The sequence below is a fragment of the Python bivittatus genome, unplaced genomic scaffold (genome assembly GCF_059951505.1).
Source record: "Python bivittatus isolate LINGU-HERP-01145 unplaced genomic scaffold, Pbiv_v1 ctg000960_np1212, whole genome shotgun sequence".
Classification (NCBI taxonomy): Eukaryota; Metazoa; Chordata; class Lepidosauria; order Squamata; family Pythonidae; genus Python; species Python bivittatus.
Genome location: NW_028277124.1, coordinates 16222723 through 16244813, shown reverse-complemented (window position 1 = coordinate 16244813; position 22091 = coordinate 16222723). Strand labels below are relative to the sequence as shown.

General features: G+C 38.8%; 1 protein-coding gene and 1 long non-coding RNA gene across 10 annotated transcripts in view; one reads left to right on the top strand and one right to left on the bottom strand.

Moving 5' to 3' along the window:
• TBC1D19 (TBC1 domain family member 19) overlaps nt 1-965 on the bottom strand; it is a 90830-nt gene extending 89865 nt beyond the window's left edge. For 2 of the 9 annotated variants that reach the window (XM_088131418.1, XM_088131415.1), the window contains exon 1: nt 779-965. In XM_088131418.1, the coding sequence (XP_087987544.1) occupies nt 779-880 (102 nt within the window). In that variant the 5' untranslated portion in view covers nt 881-965. The remainder of the gene's footprint in view (nt 1-778) is intronic. The other 7 variants (XM_088131417.1, XM_088131413.1, XM_088131416.1 and 4 more) reach the window with 5 other exon arrangements.
• On the top strand, nt 939-4831 carry LOC148213639 (uncharacterized). Its single transcript, XR_015794221.1, has 3 exons — nt 939-1399; nt 1473-1558; nt 4747-4831. It is a non-coding gene; the product is annotated as an uncharacterized LOC148213639 (long non-coding RNA).
• The last annotated feature ends 17260 nt before the right edge of the window (nt 4832-22091 follow it).

Below are 22091 nucleotides of genomic sequence, written 5' to 3'. Positions count from 1 at the left end.
TATTAAGAATGCACTGGGAAGAATTATTATTATTATTATTATTATTATTGGAATTCAGTGAGAGAAAAAAGATGCTATAATGTATGCACTGGCAGCAGGAAAAAAGATATTACTGTTGTTGCTGTTATTATTATTATAGGAAAGAATTGGGAGGAAAAAGATATTATTGCAATGCATTGGGAAAAACAGTATTATTATGAATGCATTGGAGGAAATGACATTATCATTATTATTATTGGAATGCAGTGAGAGAGAAAAGATACTGCAATGTTTGTATTTTATTTATTTATTTATTTATTTATTTTTCAAATTTAGACATCACCCACCTCACGGGGCAGTGACTGGGCAGTTTACAATAAAAACAAAAAATAAATATTAGTTAAAATAGAATAAAAATAGTATAAAAATACAAAAAAACCAAATACATACATAAATAATTGGCAGGAAAAAGTTGTTGTTGTTGTTGTTGTTGTTATTATTATTATTGCAATGAATTGGGAGGAAAAGGGTATTATGAATTCATTGGGAGAAAATGTTCTTGTTATCGTTGTTATTGTTATTGGAATACAGAGAGAGAGAAAACATACTGCAATGTATGCATTGGCAGCAAGTAAAAGATGTTACTGTGGCTATCCTTAGAGGAAAGCTCTGGGCGATGGGGCAGAAAGAGCAGCCTGAAAACAGAGCTTGGCAAGGAAGGGGGCGGGCAGGGCAGGGCAGGGCGGAGAAAGGCGGCGGCGGAGGGGAGGCCCCTAACGCGCGGCTCAAGCCGCCTCACCCGAGCCTGTCGCTCCAGCTGGGCGTGAAGTCCGGAGCCCTTCAGCCTCTCCACGATCTGGGCGATGGTCAGGGAGAGGCCGCCATCCGGCGCGGCCAGCATGGTGCCTGCGGACGAAGGAGAGACCTTCACTCTCGGCCCCTGCGGGACGGGGGACCGATTTCAGTGACGCTCCCACTAGCCCAAGCTCAAGAGGGCCGAGTCGCCTCGGCGTTGCCGGGCAACGGCGCGGGGCGGGTGCGCGGAGAGGCGTTCCCGAGGAAACGCCGCCTAGGAAACCCACGTTCCGCCCACTTGCAGCGCCCCGGCGAGCAAAGCGCAGGAGGCGGAAAGGAAGCCCACTTGCCCTCTTAGTTGCAGAGACCGTGCAAATCGTTGCACGCACACGCACACGCACACGCACACTTCCACCGACACACCCCTCGCCTGCTGATGAGAGTCCGTAGAAAACCAACCCGGGTCAAATAAAGGGGTTTGCAATTTCACAGGACGGTGACCCAAGATGGGTTCGTGCCATCTGCGCTACCTTTTTGCGATACGTTCAGTAGAGGCGAAGGGAGACTTCTCCAAACAGGTTTTGCAAAGAAAGGAAAAGATACGTTGGGGAAGCAAGCAAATCAGGTATTAATCCAAGAAAGAGAAATTGTATTCATTCATCCGTTCCTTAGATTCATATATCCTGCTTGTCTTGCAGGAGCTCGGACTGCAGTTGCTTCATGGACACGACTTGGCGGCTTTGACTGCTCATAAAGGAGAGAAAGTGATGCCCGCAGCCTCCAAGTAATTAATAAATAACTATTAACACGATTTTTTTAAAAAAATAAAATATAAATAAAAAAAGTATAAGCAAGAAAGATGTAAGACGTAAGAGAACAGAAAATAAGGTACAAACAATTGTTCCTATTGGACTGTAAATTGAAAATACAAGACTTGATGAATCAAGTATAAATCACCAACAAAGGCATAAATAGCAAACAATACGCTAGATCAGTGCTAAAAGCCATTGAAAAACCAATTACATAAGAGAGAAAACCCAAATTTGGGGTTTGGCACAAATCTGTAGGGGGAGTCTTTGGTGCTCTCTGAGCTTGGTTGTTTTCAGATGTTTCATTACCCGGCTAGGTAACATCAGCAGTGCAAGTCATGATGATGATGATGATGACAACGCTGATGATGTTACCTAATTAGGTAATGAAACATCTGCAAACAAACAACCAAGTTCAGAGAGCACCAAGGACTCCACAGTTCAACCCTGAGCTACAGAGATTCTCTTCTGTTGGGACAAATATGTATACAACATTACAATCCAAGAATCGTTTCCAAACTCTGCATCACATACACTTTTTATGGATGAAATTATTCTTGACATCAAGGTGTACTTCCACAATTTCATTAGCTATTCTTCCAAAGAAAGATCAAAGTTCCCCTCCATACAAAATCCCTGCAGTTGAAAGCATATTCCATGCCAACTCAGTGAACCTTGAAGGAATACTGTAACAAGAATATCTCACAGTGGGAAATTATTAATAAAGTTTTGATTGATTATGTGCCATCGACCACATAGACAGACTTTCTCCAAAATACTTCTAATTCTAAAACATAGGCACAATTGAAAATGTAATGCAACGCAAAATGAAATAAGTATTGTGCATTTCACATGATAACATCATTAATAAAAGTATTTATGACAGTATAGATAAGTATGAATGACTCCTGATAATACTTTCAGAAACAACTATTTTAACTGCTTCAAACCTGAAAAACTTTAGAGAAAACAAACAAAGATCTTTTAGCTATTTACGGACCAAGCACAGTTGATAATGTTATAGTTTTCGTGTTAGATAAAAAGCTGTTGCTACTTTGGTTTACCTTCGACTTAAAACTTAAGAAGTACTGTAACTGAAAAAAAATGCATTAGTCAGACACTTAGTATGGAGCCTACCCCAAGCAGGTTATTTTAAAGGTTAATCTGTTTTCCTTTAAAAAGTGGTAGAGAAGAAAATTAATTATCTCTGAGTTTCAGGGCTTCTCTGTTCTAAACTGGAATTTCCTGAATAATGCAGATGCGACTTGTTACTATATCCCTTCCCCCCAAAAGATATTTTAAAACCACACTTATATCTCAGCCTCACTGATCTGTACGAATGAAATATGAGAATTGATTAATTGCCCTCATTTTTTTTTTAACTTCTATTCTGACATTAAAATCGTGGTATTTAAAAAAGAAGAAGAAGAGGGAAATATTTATTTCTCTGTCCTTCTATCACTACTCAAATTCCTGAACAAAAGAGTTGAAAATCACTGAATTAAAGCCAAAAGTTAATTTTGATTATTTTCTGGCTTCAATCAGGAGAGCATATTTTCAAAATTTTCAAAATGTGAATGTTATCACTAATGGTGGTTCACTGGATAATTATAATTAACATTAACTTAGCAGCCATTGTATATTTTTTTGTCTGGCCTTCCTCATTTACAATTGTATTTTGCACACTATACACACCTATACACCCCCATGAAGCCGCCGGGTAAGACCAGCCATTGGCATGGACTCAGTGATACCGTTCTGTCTTGGTTGGGTTCATCCCAGTCCCTGGAGACTCTGAGGGTCTGGATGGAGAAAAACAGGCCTAATTCAACTGTACAAAACCAACTGGCTATGGGTTTTGGGTCTCCCTAGAGATCCATATCTGGGGATTTTCTACCCCAGGCTTTGGATATGGTTGTCCTTCCCCACTTGGTGCTGATACAGAGCTTTGGGAGGATCCCACTGAATGTACAGTTCGTGCTTGAAGAGCAAGTGGCAACCACAGCCAGGCAAGCCTTTACACAACTTGTCTTGTGCACCAGTCACACCCACTTCTGGATTGGAAGCCCTGCTAATAGTCATTCATGCCTTAATCACCCCTCCACTGGATTTCTGCAAGGCATGCTGTGTGGCCTGCCCTTGAAGACAACCCTCTTCCCCAAAAAAACCGAAAGCTGGTCCAGAATGCAGCAGGTTAGAAAGTAATAAGGTATCTTGGTATGCCCATGTAACACCACTACTTTGTAAGCTATATTGGCTCCCAGTAGGCTTCTTGGTGCAATTCAAGGTGCTGGTTATCACCGACAAAGCTTTCATGGCACTGAACCAGGCTTCTTGCAGCACTGCCTCTCTCAATAGTCTCTGCCCATCCCATAGTATCATACAAGATGGACACACTCCAGGTCCCTTCTCTTCTATCTATTGAGGCCTAGTAGACATGCCTTCTCTGTTACTGCACCCTTTGGAATGAGCTCCCATGAGGTTCAGGTGGCTCCAACCATTTTGGCCTTCTGTAGAGCAGAAAAGACCTGGTTTTTCTTCTGTGTGCTGGACCAGTCGATGAGCCCATTCTGTGACAAGACTGTATGTTATCATTGCCAGCTTTGCTTAAGTACTGATTATATATTGCCTTTGCCTGCTTATTTTGTTTCTGAACAGCATTTATTTACTTTTTAGTTTGTTTCTGACATACTCTTCCAATTTTTATTGACGCTCTCTACCCAGAGTCACAAAAAGTGAGAGGAGCAGCTTTACAAATCTCTTAAATAAATATAAAATGCATACACACATACACAGTTAAGGATGCTTCGTGCCTGTAATGAAGGAACTTCTATCCACAAATTTCATCTCACTATAAGTTTGCTTTTAAAAAATTGTATGTTATTCCTTTTACTGCGGTGGGCAGCTTACAACAATCTGTAAAACATCTATAGTTAAATAGATGTTAAAATGTCTATAAAATGTTGATTGAAGACAGAACAAATAAAATATCAAAGTTATAACATTAGCATTAAAGGACTTCTCTCTCTTTATCCTTAAACCTTTATAAATGTTGGCTTCAACTCCACTGGCCAGTGAAATACATTTCTTATTGTTGTAAGATGCTCTAAGACTCTTTATAGTGTTGAAATAGACTAAAATGGTTTCTCCTTTAATATTTTAGCATGCCTCAATCTCTTCATATTTATTTTCATTCACGGTAGAAGAACAAGTTGCATCGAAAAGGAATTCTTATTATAGCAAAGAGAACAAAACTTGGAGTTCTTCATTAATGGAAATTTGAAGGAATGATCCCTCTTATGAGAATACAGTATATTTCTTCACACTGAATGTATACCAAGAGTATTCTTGTTTTTATCAGTTGAATGTCAAAGGATATATCATTCAGCTCCCAACAAGCTTTCTGCTTAAATCAATATAAGAAATAAAATAGATCAAAACAGTTGGTAATGGGTGTCATTTATTTTAATGGATTGCCTTTTTTCTTGAACATTTCAGTATCATAAAGCAGTTTCAGAATCCCGCCCTCTGTCCAGAACAGAATGCAAAGCTCCAGGGATCAGGGTACTTTTCATGTGTCAGACCAAATTCTATGAATTTTTTTGACATCAGTTGAATATCCTTTCAACTGGCAGATCTTTATACTATCTTTGTTTATTTGAGTTTATTTGCTTTTAATGTTACCTATTCACAGAATTATATGGGAGTTGTCAACAAAGGAGATCAGTGTATTGTCGAAGGCTTTCACGGCTGGCATATGATGGCTGGTGTGGGTCTTCTGGGCTGTGTGGCCGTGGTCTTGAAGTTCTGTTTCCTAACGTTTCGCCAGCACCTGTGACTGGCATCTTCAGAGTGCAGGAGCACAGACAGGAGCAGTTCTGGGCACAGCTGGGCACAGAGAGAACTACTCCTCTCTGTGCTCCTGCTCTCTGAAGATGCCGGTCACAGGTGCTGGCGAAACGTTAGGAAACAAAACTTCAAGACCACGGCCACACAGCCCAGAAGACCCACACCAGCCAAAGGAGATCAGGCTACTTTCCTTTGCCTTCCAACTGCTTTTCCAGTATCAAACCATCACCCTGAAAGCAAGTTTGTTTAAAAGCTATCTTTTAAATAACTAACAGTCATTAAAACCACCATGAATTGTTTTCATAGTTCTACTAAAGTCAAAGAGTTTGATGTGATCATCAATTCTTCTTTGCTGTTCACTTCATACATTTTGTGAAGATGCATTTCCTTTTACTATCCTAAACCGCCTGAAGTTCTGATATTATGAAATCAAAGTATTCCCATTCCCTTGACATCATTTATATAACTCACTCTCATGTCCCTTCCTTGGGTCTCTGCTTTTCCAATGAAACAACTCAAATTAATTGCAATATTGTTTTAAGGATGGTTTTAGTTGCCATATTACATTTCACATTGTCCTCCAAAGTTAGAAAATCAATTTGAGACTTTTCCTTCACTTTTTAAATTGATCTCTCAGCCTTATTTATCACCCTGACTCATCTGTTGATGATGTCATCCAATGTTAAGTCTCAGCTTTCACGGTATCAAAAAGGGGCAATTAAAAAAAAAACTTTGAAGTGTCTATTTTTGCCATGATCTTTCTGAATTGAACATTACTCCTGTTCCTCCTCCTCCTCCTCAACAGCAACAAATTAAATTTATATGCCACCCAACTCCCAGCAACTCTGGGCAGTTTTCTTCATAAGTATAAGCTTTCCTGGGTAATTTCTATTCCTGGACTTGCATTTTGCCATAAAACAATTATATCTTTATTATTCCATCTATGTCTACACTTTTATTGTGACCAGCTTTAGACTGACCACAGTGTGGTTATAAAACTTTTGTATACTTCTTACATGTCTAAAATAGCCTTTTTTTACTAGGGGTGTACACAAGGTATGGTCAAAAAAGTCAAGATGGTAACTGCCAGAGGGGTGTTTTCATTGCGCTACTGTAGCTGCCATTTTAACCATGGTTTACAGACATCCCTGTTCCTAGGCATCCAGCTGGGGAAAGCAAAAGAGAAATAGAGAACATTCTAGAGTTTTAATTCCCTGGTAATTTATTATATCCACATTTATTCAAACGGGATATTGAAATGTAGTTGTTGTAAAAAAATATTGTACTGAATATCTGAATCCCTCTTCAGACCTCAACGATTTACATGAGAAAAATCTCCCTCCCTCTCTCTCTCTCTCTCTCTCTCTCCCTCCCTCCCTCTCTCTCCCTCCCTCCCTCCCTCTCTCTCCCTCTCTCTCTCTCTCTCCCTCCCTCCCTCCCTCTCCCTCTCTCTCTCCCTCCCTCCCTCTCTCTCTCTCGTCCTCCCTCTCCCTCCCTCCCTCTCTCTCTCTCTCTCTCTCTCTCCCTCTCTCTCTCTCTCTCCCTCCCTCCCTCTCTCTCTCTCTCTCTCTCTCCATTGCAACCCGGCTCTACGTATTTTGGGAGGGATCCTTCCATCACAATTCTCCTTCCTGCAACCCCTGCATGAACGTTACACTTTACAGGGATAAGAATTACCTCTCCCACACCATTTGATACCACCCATCTTAATGAAATTGCCAGTTTCTTAAAAGAAGTATAGGGCAAGACAGAAGGAGAAAAATAGAGCAGTAAAGCTAAAACCAAGGAGGATCTGAAAGAAAGTCTACTTATACATCTCTTCCACTTCACAGACCAGTTATCCCTTTATTACAATACAGTCTTATTATCCCTGAGTCAGGAAAGCTTTCAGATAATCTCTTTATACATCAGTAGAGGCTACGTTAATAAAGGCTTTAATAGCACAGAAGTTAGGAAAGGCTAATGGAGTGAACTGGAGCAAGAAACAGAATGAAAAGATTATGTACAAGAGAGAGACTGAAGGAAATGGGGGGGGGATATGTGTTAGGGGAACACAACCAAAGGGGAGGGCCCCCAAGTCCCATCTCCATCAGCCTTATCTAGTTTGATTTGTAGCCCCATTTACTGCTACCAAGGACATTTCAGTATTGTTACCCAAAGTCAGTTCAGACCAAAAAGATTTGTTCTTTTCCTTCTACAGTAAACTTTGTTACTATACCATTCCAATATCAAAACCTTATTTTGTTTATCTCAGGAAAAAATCTTATTAACTTCTTTATTTCAGGCTATAGCCTTAGTCTGAAATTCATTGCAGGAACTATGACATTGGATCTTCTTACACTTTAAAGTCTTCTTTAAAATAACCCACTGCTAGCTATCCATCCAATGAGATTTGCATCCTAACACTATAATCTTCTGGGCCCAGAGGAGATAATGTATAATGTGGCATATCACAGCAGAAATTCTTTCTCCTTGCCAGCTATTCTTCTGAACAGCAGTATATTTCATTAAATGAGTGAATTTAGAGCCAAACGTCACTGTCAAACTGTAACAGACAGTACCTGAATTGAAAGACTCTTAAGGCTACAGTTCTCAATCCACTAACTTTGAAAAACACAATGTGGAGTAGAACTGAATTACACTGAATGTTGAACAAAGAACACAAAGAATTTATTTGCAGCATAATTTTCTGTATCACCCAATTTCCCATCCCATAGTAAGCAGAGGAAGAGTTTGATCATTGGTTGATCATTGACTGCACCAGATACATGGGTGGGTGAGGACATGATGGGAGTGGCTGGGATGTGATGTCACAATAGATGGAGATTACGAGTGGTTAGAAGGTTTTCTTTTTAGGGCTGTTCAGCCTATCCAGATAATACCACCTTTTTTACTTTCTTTAATGAAAAGTCATGCCTTTATAATTTGATGGTTTGTCACGAAATTTAGAGAATGCATTTTCCCAGCAGGGTGGTTGCATGGTCCCCAATTCTTGTTTGACATCAGCAAATAATCACTTGTTTTATTATGTGATTCTGGTTAGGGCTTTGGGATGACTACATTGCACGTAAATTACAACAATACATTTATTTACTTTACTATATTGCACATAGGAAACAGCTGATGCTTATAATTGCTTATCCTTCCCCTTGTGTGAGAAGCAGAAGCAGGAATAGTGCTGGTGGCGTGCAAGTGGATATTAGAGAATCTGTGCCAAAGCTATTTTACTACAAGATGAATGAGTATGAGTGGGTATAAGAAACATCTGATGGTCCTCTCTTTGATTAAAAGAGCTGAAGCTTTCTTCAAATACACCCAGAGTGGCAGAGAACTATTGGTGATAAATATAACATTTTGCCAGGTGTTTGGGTATTGTAGCTCCCAGATCACTTCCTTCTTCTCTGCAAATGATGATGTTCACAACACCGTTTTTGAAGAAATCATTTGTCTTCCCATCTCCCAGGTTCACATGACTGTGCAGTATTCCTGCCATGGTCCATGGTAGCATTCCTGCCACAGGCCAAAGCTCAGAAGCTAAAAGAGTAAGCTTCGGTTAATTCTTGCAGAGCAGTAATAAAAAGCAGGAACAGCATAGGGTCAGTTTCAAATCTGAGGTACTCTGACCATCATTTTTATTTCTGGAGGGGGGGGGATGCTACATATGCAGAGCAGGAAGGCAGCCCCTTATCTGGGCTTCAGCAACACAGAGAGACTTAGGAAGGAGAACTAAGCTAAGGCCCAATGTGGTTTTGATCCATGCATTTCAATTTACATGGCATGCTAAGTGAAACGTAATGCACCATGTAAACTTAAGCCTCACATAACACATAACTGCTGTGTTTGTGCTATTCCCCAACATAGTGAACTTAACCATTCAGGATGAATACAAGAAAGATGCATTTCTTTTGTGGGAACTAAACAACTATGTGTTTTAAATGCCTCCTCTTGCACATTGATGGATTATGTGCCATCAAACGCAGTGTTGACTCTTAGTGATGACATAAATAGATTTTCTTCATGATGTTCTGTCCATAGCCTGGTCTTTCAGGTCTTCCAACAGTGCATCCATCACCACTGTAACTGAGTCCATCCACCTTTCTGCTGGTCATCTACCTTGCTACTGGCCGTCCCTGTCTTCTCTTCCCTTCCATCTTCCCCAGCATTAGAGCCTTTTCCAGAGAGCTAGGTCTTCGCATAATGCGTCTGAAGTAGGATAATTTAAGCCTAGTCAGTTATGCTTCATGTTAGAACTCTGGGTTGATTTATTCCATTATCTGTTTGTTTGTTTTCTTGGCTGTCTATGGATTCTCAGGAATCTTCTCCAACACCAAAGTTCAAAAGCGTCAATACTCTTCCTATCCTGCTTCTTCAAAGCCCAACTTTCACTTCCATAGAGTGTCACAGGGAATAGCATGGCTTGCACAGTTCTGACCTTTGGTGGTATAGACACATCTTGGCATCTGAATATCTTTTCCAAGGCCTTCATAGTGCTCTATCAGGTGCTAGTCTGCAGCATATTTCTTGACTGCTAGTTCAAGTTGAATACTGGTTGTTTATTTATATATTTATTTGTCACATTTATATAGCCACCCATCTCACACAAAGCAACTCTGGTTGTCATTAGTTTGGTCTCCTTTATATTTAATTTTAGACTCTATTTTTTCACTAAGCTTCTTGACTTTTACTAGCAGACCTTGCAGATCCTTTGCATTTTTAGCTATCACGGTTGTATCATCAATAAAACACAGGTTATTGATGTTTCTTCCTCCAGTTTTAAAGCCATGTTCAACTTCTTCCAATCCAGCTTCCCTTAATATATATTCAGCATGTAGGTTGAATAAATAAGGGGAAAGTATACAGTCAGCAAAGGAGTGTTGTCTCACTCCTTTGCCAAACTGAAGCCAGTCTGTTTTTCCAAGATTTGCAGCTTCCTGACCTGTATATTGTTTTCTCATGAGAACAATAACATGTTCTGAGATTCCCATTGTTCTAAGCACATTCCACATCTTGACATGTTTAACATAATAGAAAGCTTTTCTATAATCAGTGAAGCACATTCTGATTTCTTTTGGGTATGCTTTGGCTTTTTCAATTATCTGGTGTGCATCAGCAATAATGTCTCTTGTTCCTTGATCTTTTCTAAAACTAGCTTGAATCTGGCAATTCCCTTTTCACACAGGGCTCCATTCTTTGTTGGATTTATTTTTTTCACTATGCTATTGCATTGTTTTGCTAGCATGTGAAATTAAAGATAATGTGTGGAGTCCTTGGGGTTCTCTGAGCTTGGTTCTCTTCTTGCAAACATTTCACTACCCAGCTAGGTAACATCTTCAGTGCTAGAATGGAATGGGGTTTGCTCTCTGTTTATATACTGTGGCATGCCCTGCCAGTGTTGGGGGGGGGGTTGTTTTGTTCCTCTGGTAGTTCCTTGATTAGGTAGTTCCTTGATTATTGTTCACTGCTTGATTGTGTGCTGGTGGTAACCTCTGCTTATCTGGGTGGTGATTGCTGGTGAGGAGATGTTCTGGTCTTTTGTTTTCTTTTCTATTGTCTCTTTTGAATAGTGTGTAGATGCTGTTTATCTCTATGTGTCTATTGATTGCTGCCTTGTCTGAATACCAAACTTCCAAGAATTCCCTTGCATTTTTGGATTTAGCTTGGTCTAAAATGCTGACAATTTCCCAGTTAAAGCTATGGTCCAGTCTGTCCATGTGTTGTGAGATTAAGGAGTTTTCATCATGTCTTCTCACTGCTACTTGGTGTTCATGGATGCGTTCTGCTAGTCTTCTGCCTGTTTGTCCTACATAGTGTTTGTTGCAGTCCTTGCACTGTATGTTGTAGATGACTCCTGTTTTTTCTTCTTGTGCTACTGGGTCTTTTGGTTTACTTAAGATATTTTGGAGGGCTTTAGTTGGTTTGTGTGCTACGGAGATGCCATGTGATTGTAATAGTCTGTTGGTGGTTTCTGAGACATTTCTAATGTATGGCAGTGTGATCCTTTTCATAGCTTGTGTTGGTTGTGTTGTAGTAGGTTGAGTGGTCAGGCACTTTTTGATAAAGTTGCGTGGATATCCATTTTGTTGGAAAATGTTGTATAGGTGGTCTGTTTCCTTTTTCTGCTGTTCTGGGTTGCTGCAATGTGTTTGTGCTCACTTGAATAATGTTCTATCACAGCTCCTCTTGTGGGAGGTTGGGTTGTTACTTTGGTAATGGAGTACTTGATTAGCGTGGGTTGTCTTCCGATAAACTTGGGTTTCTGATTTACTGTTGTTTCCTCTGCTGATGAGGATATCCAGGAAGGGTAGCGTGTTGTTTTTTTCTTCCTCTTCCCCATCCCATTCTAGCACTGAAGATGATACCTAGCCAGGTAATGAAACGTTTGCAAGAAAAGAACCAAGCTCAGAGAACTCCAAGGACTCCACAGTTCAACCCTGAGCTACACATATTTGCCTCTAAAGATAACGTGTACTAGTTTACACAATCTGTTAAGTCTCCTTTCATTGGTATTGGGTGTGTGGACTGAACTCTTCCAGCCTGTTGGTCACTGTATTGTTCCCCAGATTTTTTAGCATAGTTTGGTTAGAAACCTTTACAGATTCTTCTTCTGTTGCTTGCCATATTTCAGTGGGTATTCCATCAGCTCCTGTAGCCTTCTGACTTGGTAATGATCAGAATGCTGATCTAATTTCATCTTCTAGTACTAGAGGTTCTTGCAAGTATGGAAAATCTTCTCAGGTAGCTTGGATGTTGATATCTCTACTGTACAGTATTTCAGTATACTCCTATCTTTGACCTTCTTTGAATCGGTTACAATCTATCCATTGGCATCTTTTAGTATAAATTTAAATATCCGGTAATGTTTATTCAGTCAATGACCAGCAACATTTAAAAATATATGACACAAAAATAAAATCAAATGGGTGACATAAAATGCTAACATAAAAGGAGTCTCTTTTAGTATACCAGTTTAAGTTCAGAGATCTGTTGAAGGGTGTTCCTTGTTTTTTCACGTTTGTTTCCATTTTCAGTGTCTTTACAGATCTTGTAGTAATATTGCTTCTTGAATCTTCTAACAGTTCTCTGAAACTGTTAAGTTCCTTCCTGTGATTTTTTGTCTTTCTTGGTTTTGGCTTCTCTTCTCTTCTCCGCAATTTCTACGATTGTTTTGACATCCAGTTTGCTTTCTTCTTTTTCTTCATCTTTAGCAGTCTCTTTTCACATTCATCCTTAACAACTGTAAGTTCATTCCACAGTTCCTCTGGTTCTCTATCAGTAAGGTCCAGGACTTCAAAATAGTTCCTGAAGTTCTCCTTGAAAATGCTGGTTATATGCTCAGGATTATATTGTGGAAATTGGCTGGCTTTCTTTTTTCTTTTTCTTCTAGCTTCACTTGGAACCTGCACATGAGCAGTTTATGATTTGTTCTGCAGTCAGCATCTGGCCATGCATTTGATGCTATAAATGAGTTGTTCTACCTACGTTAGCAATAATACAGTCAGTTTGATTTCGGTGTACTCCATCTGGTGATGTCCATGTAGGGAGGCATCATTTTGATTGTTTGAAGATAGTGAAGATAGCAAAAATTGATAAGTTGGTCTCCTGCTTCATTTCAATTTCCTAAGCCGTACAATCCAACTTTATTTTTCTCATTAACATTTCCAACCTCCAGTCTCTAATCACAAGCAGTACATGTTCCTTGCATGTTCTCTTCATTTCAAATTAAACTTGATCATAAAACTTATCAACCTCCTGTTCTGCATCAGTGGTTGCAGCATAAACTTGAATGACAGTCATATTAAAAGGTTGTCCATGAAGTCTAACTGATATTATTTGGTCATTGATTGCATTGTAGCCAAGTACAGTTCTTGTTATACCCTTCCTAACTGTAAAAGCAGCACCATTCTTTGTTTTTCATGTGCTGACTAATAAACAGTGTGATGCTCTGAATGAAAGTGTCCAATTCCAGTCTATCTCAACTTGCTGATGCCTAAGATGTCAGTTTGTAGTCATTTCATTTCATCTTTCACTGTGTTGAACTTTCCTGTGTTCATGCTTCTTACATTCCATGTTCCCACTGTAATTCTGTCTTTGCAGTTTTGGATTTTCTTTTTCTGTGTAGCAACTAGACATGCCCAAGGCTTGGGGGCACCTAGCCAGGTCATAAACACCATTAGTACTGTGAAAGATCCTCAGCTCTTCCTCAGTAGCAATGTTGAATGCCATCTGACCTGGGGGGCCATCATTCCACATTACCAATCAATCATTTAATATTTTCATATATCATCAATCATTTAATATTTTATATCCATGCAGTTTGGCTTACCTTTGCCTTCTCCTGCACAGTATGAATTGATGCTTTCGCCATTGTCATTAAAGTGATCATCTGCCTCTGGCATCTTCCTGTATTGCTTCTGCCCAGTATAGGTGCCTCCTTGGTTTAGGGATGACCTTCATGCCTTGGGTGACCCTGCTAGGAACCTATCCTCTTGGCATACACTCCCAAAATTCTTCACTCACCCCTCCCAGGTGAGACAGCACAGCAGGACTTGGGGAGGACTCTTGCAAAAATCACAAAATCTAAGAGGTTTCCTTATAGGTGGCATGATAATGCATGTAATCCCTTTCATGCATTTCCAAATAGTTCTGTTATTCTTCAAAATGTTTGCATGAAAATGTGTCACAAGTCAACAGGCAAAACTCCAAGAAATGAAGACCATGAGAACAAGATTAATGTGTCCAACTGCATTTGGACAACTTCCTTCCCTTTCTCCAGACTTACTTTCATACAATGCTACAAAGATTTCCTAAAAATAAAGTCTTTAGAAATAGACTTGTCTGATCAGAAATGGTGATTTCAGAACCTTTCTCTGAAATACAAAAATTTTTATATGAAGGACATTTCTTAATAAAGAGGCTAGGCAGAAGTATCTTGAGGAGACATCTCCTCCAGAGATTGTCTAGGGCACAGTAGCAAAAAAGGATCACATTGTGGATAGAAAGCAGTGGTTTGTATAGACTTGGAGTGTAGCCTAGTAATGCCCTTACATATAGTTTTGCTCTGAAGTTTCCGCTCAGCAGCCTAATGCACTTAAGGAGGCAATTATGAGAAACAGTTAGGGCACAGTAAGAGTCAGAGCTCTGGAGAAGAGAGAGGCATGTGGCTACTGCCTTCCCTCCATGTTCCATAAAAGTTTTTTCCCCTTGATGGAGAACTTCATTGCCATCCTTTCTCCTGCATCTGAGAACTCCAGTCTGCCCAAGATCGCTGGATGCCTGTCTAGTCCTTGCTCAGTAGTCTTCCAGCAAGTGTTGCAGGAAATTTTTCCAGCTCAGCTTAACATCCACCCATCTGTGGCTTAGGGGTGGTCAAAACAATTGGGCATGTTCTGCTACACTGGGTCTATGAACTAAACTTGTGTTCCTTTTAACAAAACTTTCTAGGCCACCTCAAAGAATTCCTTCTCCCCACTTTAGCTGTGGATGTCTTGCAACTCATTATTAGAATAATAAAATTTTGCAGAGTGGCATGTTGAATACAGCAATAGATAATGAGGGGACACCAGCTAATGGGTAATCCATCTCTCTGTCCAGCTGTGTCAGCCTTGTGGGGTAAACCAGATAGGAATCACAACCACATGAACTAATTTTACTTTATTGTAAAGCTGCATTGACAAAATCTTGCAAGTCTGAAAGTACAATTCTCCCCTCATCTCCTCTACAGCCTGAGAAAGTAGGGTGGGTCTCTTCTGAGCCTCTTTGCCCTGCCTACTATCCAGCTGTGGGCTACGCTGTCTCTTATCTGACTGTTCCCTTGTTAGTCTCTTTGCCTGTCTCCCAAGGTCTTTCTCACATACCATTACAAATTGTAATATATTATTTCTTATTGCTTTTATTTTACAGTCTGTTGTGTTATATATTGTATTATTGTCTGGACATTTTGTTCATGAAGGCTATTTTATGATCCTGGCCTCTGGCTGTAATAAAGAATTTCCCCATCTATTTGGAGAAAAATATATGTGGTACATTTAATAAAATATGTATAAGTTTGCCTGATTCCTGAGAACCATTTATTTACTCCTAACAGTTTATGGATTCCCCCTACAGTTGAAGAACTTTTCAGTACAATACTGGAAAATTAAACTGAATATTCTACTTAAATATTTGCCTTCAACTTAAACCTTACGCCAATATTTGTCTAAATATTGCACAATAAACAAAATAGCAGTTGTTGCCTCCATTGGCAGGCTGGGGCTGTCAATTTAATCTGTAAGCATTTAAAACCAGTAATGGGATGATGCACAGATTAACTGCTTAATCCCTATTTACAATATATTTACAACTTCTAGACCAAAAATATGTCTAGGAGAATTTCTAATTAGATTCTAACCGTCTAGTGTCAAATTTTAATTAAATACATGTGGTAGAAGGAACACAGGAAAACCTTCTTAATTACCTGATTGGGTAGCCTAGCAACATGTTGTGGCTTATTCTCACTTAGAAATTATGCTTGTTTATGAAATATTCATTCCCGTTTCTTTTCTGAGATTGCTGAATTGGGAAAACAGTCCTAGAATCTGCTACTGACCTTGGGGTTTTTGCTTTTTTGGGGAGGGGGAGGGAATTTGAAAGTTAATAGTGATGATTGTACAGTATGTTAACATATTCTGAGTCCTTCCCACAACAGTATCTTGAAAAATCAGATATCGTGATAATGAACCAGAATGTACTCAGGCCAGAAGTTTAATTAACCCACATATTTGTCAGAACTTTCTTTATCTTGAACTGAAATAATTTTGGGAAGTTTTTAATGTAAAGAACACAGTAGAGCTGCATTCTCTCTCAAACATTGGCTAAGATGTGTAAGTGGAAACAAAACTGATTTCTGTTGATTACATCAATGTGCCCGTGTAGTTTTCCTGGCAAAAATATGATACAAATTGGGGATACCATTGTGATCTTCCAAGTTTTATTTTACTTCACAGACTAACCTACAGATTTCCCATCTTAGTACTGACCAAACCCAACCTTTCTTTGCTTCCAGGCTAATCAAGATCATCCAGATGGGGAGATCGTTCTAAAAGCTGGAAGAGCTCTGAATGTTCCAGATCAAGTAAGTCAGATTTCACTTTTAACAGTGCATCATTTTTTATTCTACTCTAAAGACAGAAGAAATTTGGTAGAGGGAAGATGAGAGGCATTCCAGTCCATTCACACTACCAGTGATTTTCTCTTTAATGCAGCCTCCCAAGGTTGCTTTTCAGCTAAGAAAAAAAATCATCCCTTTGGGAAATAAGCAGAGTCGGCGTCACATTTCTTGTGGTCCTTACCGAAAGGACGATAGATGGCAGGGTATGAGTATGTTGAGTGATGTCAATATAGCCAAAGGCTAAGAACATTTCATCCAGAGATTTATATTTCTTAAGAATTATATACCAACTGCACTCTGAAGAATAGCTAGATTTATGGAACTTGCTTTGTAAATCAGGGTCATAAAACAAGATACTGAGAAGTTGTATAAGAGCCAAAGTGATTGGAAGCAGACATCTTAAATTTTGCCCTGAGATGCTGTGATTTTCTACAACATGGTTATTTTGTTTAGATATTTTACATTATATCATTTACAAAATACCTGTTTGGTTAGATCATATCAAGTTTCCTATCCCCACCTTGGCCTGGTTAAAAAAAAAAAAGGAGGGGAAAAATTAAAGAGTAGGCATGCTGTTTTTTATCAGTCGATAAAACAGTCGTGGTTTTTGTTCATTGCTGATATTTCAATTAAGTGCTCATATTTATATTTTTAGAAAATGATTGCTGTTAAACAATAGAAAACCAAAATTAAAAATTAAATTTTCTTCTAATTATATAGTGCCTTTCCTGTGTTATCTTTTAATTTGTCACATTTCTTTTTCTTGTTTCACAAGCAGCTCCATTGGGGCCTTCGGCAATATGCAAATCTATTTAAATATAATAGATTAAATCAGTGAATCAGTTTGGTGCTGCAGTTTAAATGCAGAAAGGCAAAAATAGTCCATTCTAGCTACTGGCAAAACTTACAAATAAAAACTGCTATCACAAAAGTGAAGTTTTTGTATGATTTTTTTTTTAATCAGATCTGAGATATTTCACATACATGCATCTCTATTGTCCACATTTTTTAGATCCAGTTATGGATACTTCAAATGTATGTAACTACAATTTTTCAACCAATTTAGACTTAGGAAGGTCGAGAAAGTTGGATCAGTACTAAGTCCATACACACATATTTGCTGTTCTATGACCATAATAAAGATTTGATTTGATACACACATAAACTTAATTTTTCCTTACAGGCTCCCTCCTCACAGAATATCAGCTTCCAGATACCAACATAATGTCCTGAACCTCTTGCTTTATTCCATGGTTTTGGAGCCTAAGCTGATTAAGGAGTTATTTGAAAGGAGATCTTCAAGCCCACACACAATGTCATAGAAGTAAGATTACTGATGGAATCTATTTAGAATAGTAGGAATTAAGTCTTGAAAAACAGTATCTTGAGCTTTTCTCACTTCCAAATCTATCCGGTTACACAATTGCTCATGAATCAAAGACAGGATTATTGTTATTTTCATTGGTTTTATAGACATATCCGACAACTTAATAATAATTCTGAAACTAATAAAAAGAAACCCAAAATACAGATGACAAACAATAGTTTTCACAGGAACCCTTACGAACATAAATTATCTCACACTAGCTAAGATAGCCCAAATGTAACATCAAACTTAGTTTTGAACAGACATCTGTGAAAATATTTATGAAATCTTTTTTCAAATTTACTTTGTCAAATTGCCATTGAATCCTCCCATTTTATAAGTCTGGATAAGATAACCAGCCCCAAAGCTTTTGCTTAGCAGGGCTCCTTTATTAATATAGTCCACATAGCTTCCAAGACTTCTATTAACTTCTCCAATTTAGGCATGAAACAATGTTACATAAAGTGTTCCATAATTTTACAGACCCATTGACTTGGAGCCAATATTTATGTTTTGAGTGTTTATCTTATTTTTTATTTTATTTTCTGTTTATAAATGTTATAAAGCACTTCAGTCACATCCGTCTCTAAGCATTAATACAAATGCAACAGCAGCAGGCCAGCGCAGAACCAGAAACCACAAGAAAACATACTATATAATCATACTTATAAACTGTGCGTATCATTTTTAAGAGAACTCACAAAAATCATCATCATCATCAAACAAGCAGGATGGAAACACCCTTGCCATTACTACATTTAAATGGAAATGAGGATTTTCAGATTATTTCTGCCAAGGATTAAAATGGAAGGCATACTGTATGCCACTTTTAGTTAAGCAGTAAATTTAAAACTCCATTTGATTCTTGTCTACAGAATTCGTGGATTAAGCCAGTAAAGCTCCTGTTAAGAAAACTGTTGTATATTAAAAAAAAAAAAAAAAAAAAAGTTTGGCCTGTTGTTACCATAGATGTCTGACAGAACCCACGATGATGGTTAAATGACCCTGCTTGCATCATGATGGCATTGCACCTATGTGCCATTTGCAATGATGTCATGATGCACACAGGGCCTTTGGTCTCCCCTTGCTTCCTCTATCCTCCTGTGGACAACCATGATTGCAACATGGATAATTCTTCCTGCTCCAAACCGTCACTTGCTGGAAAACACCAAGCACTCCCAAAGACTTCTCCAATATTGTGTGGGGGGGGGTTAATTGCATTTTTTCACTGCTTTTCAGCCAAAAAAAAAAACAAGCTTACAAGATCAGTGACAAGAGAGTCCATGATGTCAAGCTGGTAACTTAGGCAAAGAAAAGGGGAGAGGAGAAGAAAGCTATGTTTCTTAAAATTCAGGGGGCAGATTCGCTTTTCACAGAGCAGTGTGGCTAACTGAAGGGTCTTCATGGCTCTAAGAGGTGTTGGCAACCACAAATCTTTCACTGCAGAACCAGTGTGAGAACCTCTATTTCTTCTAAATCACTAGGACTAAGACATTATTCCATGGATTATTAAATGCTAAGCAACTGTGAAGAATTTTATTTAAACATCCTCATCATTTTTCAAAAGCAAGATGCCAAGGTTATTAGTTCTGTCAGGTTATGACTTCAGAATTCCAGTTGCTGTTAATTGCTATTTACAGCTCCAAGGCCTATCATTTCTCAATGTTCTTTATGTTTCTTTCTTTACAAACAAATCTACTTGCATTCTACCTATACAATGCATACATTAGCATTTGTTTTGTGGATAGGAAAGGAGCCGTAACATCACAACCAGCTTTTTCAATTTCCACAGTGCAGCTTGGGGAATGATTGGCTTCCACAAATGTCTGAGAGGTCATATACCATAATCAAGACAAATATTTATTCCTGTAACCAAGATTTACCAGACATTCCCTGTCATAAATCTAACACTCACGTTGATGTTTCAGGGGGGAATTAGAAGCCGTTAAAAGGTAAATTCAAAAATAGAAACACTTGAAGTACAAGATGTAACTCAACAGAGTTGTCTTCCATGAAGGTGTTACCTTCTTGGGAAAAATGCTTTAATGCTACACAGAGAATATAACAGCTCGTACTATTTGTTTGGTTATCCATGGGCATATCCCATGTTTTAAAGCCCTAAATGGCTGGAGCCCAAAAGATCTGAGAAACCAACCAGCTTGTCTCCTCTTTAGGCTCTTTGGGGCAAACATTTTGCATTCTGTCCTGTTCACGGTTGAGCTATAATTGGTCAGAAGAAATGAAAAGACCTGCCGTATTGTTTGCTCAAAGATTCTCAAAAGTTTCACTCCCAAGTCTGATCCACTCTTCTTGTTTCACTGCCTGCTTAAGCTTTATCTTCCAATAAACATTTAGCCTGGTGACTTTTTTCTGCAATGAATGCATATCTTTGAAATTATTCTGGACCTATTTGTCCAGTCATCTCTGTATTTATTTACTTAACATTTATTTTAAGACACATGTTCTGCCAAGGCACCAAAGGTGGTTTACCATTTGAAGATATGGGAAGAAATGAATGTGGCATAAAATAGAAGTTCAACTGACTGAAAGGCTTCTCAGGAACTTTCTAATTTGCTTTTTCTCAGGTCAAGGAGGATTTATAGACTGCAGTGGGAGGCAGGCAGGCAGGCAGGCAGGCAGGCAGGCAGGCCTCACAGTGACTGACTCAGGATGACTGCTAGATCTCTAACATCTCAAGAGGCACTAAATATTGGACCTGATTGTTCAACCAGAGAAAATAGCCCTGGCCCAGACCATGCTATTCCTTATTTATATGCATGGTTTCTATTCCATATATTTGGTAGTCATTTATGTTCCTATTGCACTTAACAAAGTAGATAGAAATAATAACAATAAAAAGTTGTAAAAATCTATTATTTGAACCAATGAGAAATGTGCAAAGGTTGTTCTGTTGACCATTAAATAATAGTGAATAAAACATTCAGATTGTTGTAAAAACGTTTTGTTTGGTTATTCTTAAAAGGCTGGGAAAACAGACCTTTTTTCTTTCCTTTAATGCCTAATGAACAGTAACTACCCATTGAAAAGATGCTCTCTGGTCACCACTTGTAAAGTGCCAGGTGATGGAAACCTTCTGAGAAAAGCTTCTGATGATAAGTTACAAGATGGACTGGAATGAATGAATGAAGGAGAAGATGGATCAAAAAGTATTTGGATCCTAACTTGCATAAAGCTTTAAAACCAGCAGTTAGAATTGAGCTTAGAAATGTACATTAGAGTTATTTCTGCTGGCTGGACCTTTTAGTGGCAGAATTACAATTTTCAAATTGTTTTCAATGGTAGCTCTTATAAATTATGTTGCCTTCCTCAACCTAGTGACCTTCATATGTCTTGAGCTAGAGTTCCCATTATCACCAAAGAGGACATGTAACCTAACACATTTGGAAGCCACCAGGTTAAGGAAGGCTACAAAAAAACTCACACAAAAGTTCAAATGCCTGGAAAACTATGGCCACTATGTTATTTCCAGCAAGAGTTGAAGTTGGTGCATCTGTTTCATAAGATAACTTGAGCATCATGAAATAAAGATGAAACTACCAATATTCCCAGTGTAGGTTCCACAGGGTGAGATGAACCATCTATCAATAGTGTCTCCATCTTCTCAAGAATAAATTTCAATATGGACCATAATGGTACTCATGACTGCTTTCAAGACAGTTCTTCTGCTTCATCTGATTCTCCTGGAAAAGTCTGGCAGATATGGATGCCATTAGAATATTGAAACAGCATGTCACCTTTCCCAGAGGGACCAGTGCATACAGTAAGTGAATCAGGGATGATGTTGGATAGATCTTCTGGTCTTGTAAATCCTTGCCTACAAACTGGTCCTGCTCTTCTTGCCCTTTCTCATCATATCTGTCAGGGTTCTGTGAGCAGGAGTCTCAGAGAAGAAATGCCAAGAATGTTAACACCCAACTGCCTCCATCAAATGATTGGAGAGAACATGGGGGAAAGGTATTTTGTCATAGGGGAAGCTGTGGAAGAATTTGTGAAAGATTTGAAGCAGCACTGCATGTAAATTCACTACCATCCCTCCTGCCTGCTCAGAGGCTGTCAATGGGTTGTAAAGTCTTCCTTTTCTGGCTTGCAATAAATATTAGTTCTCTAAGTCCCTGAGGAATTTTCA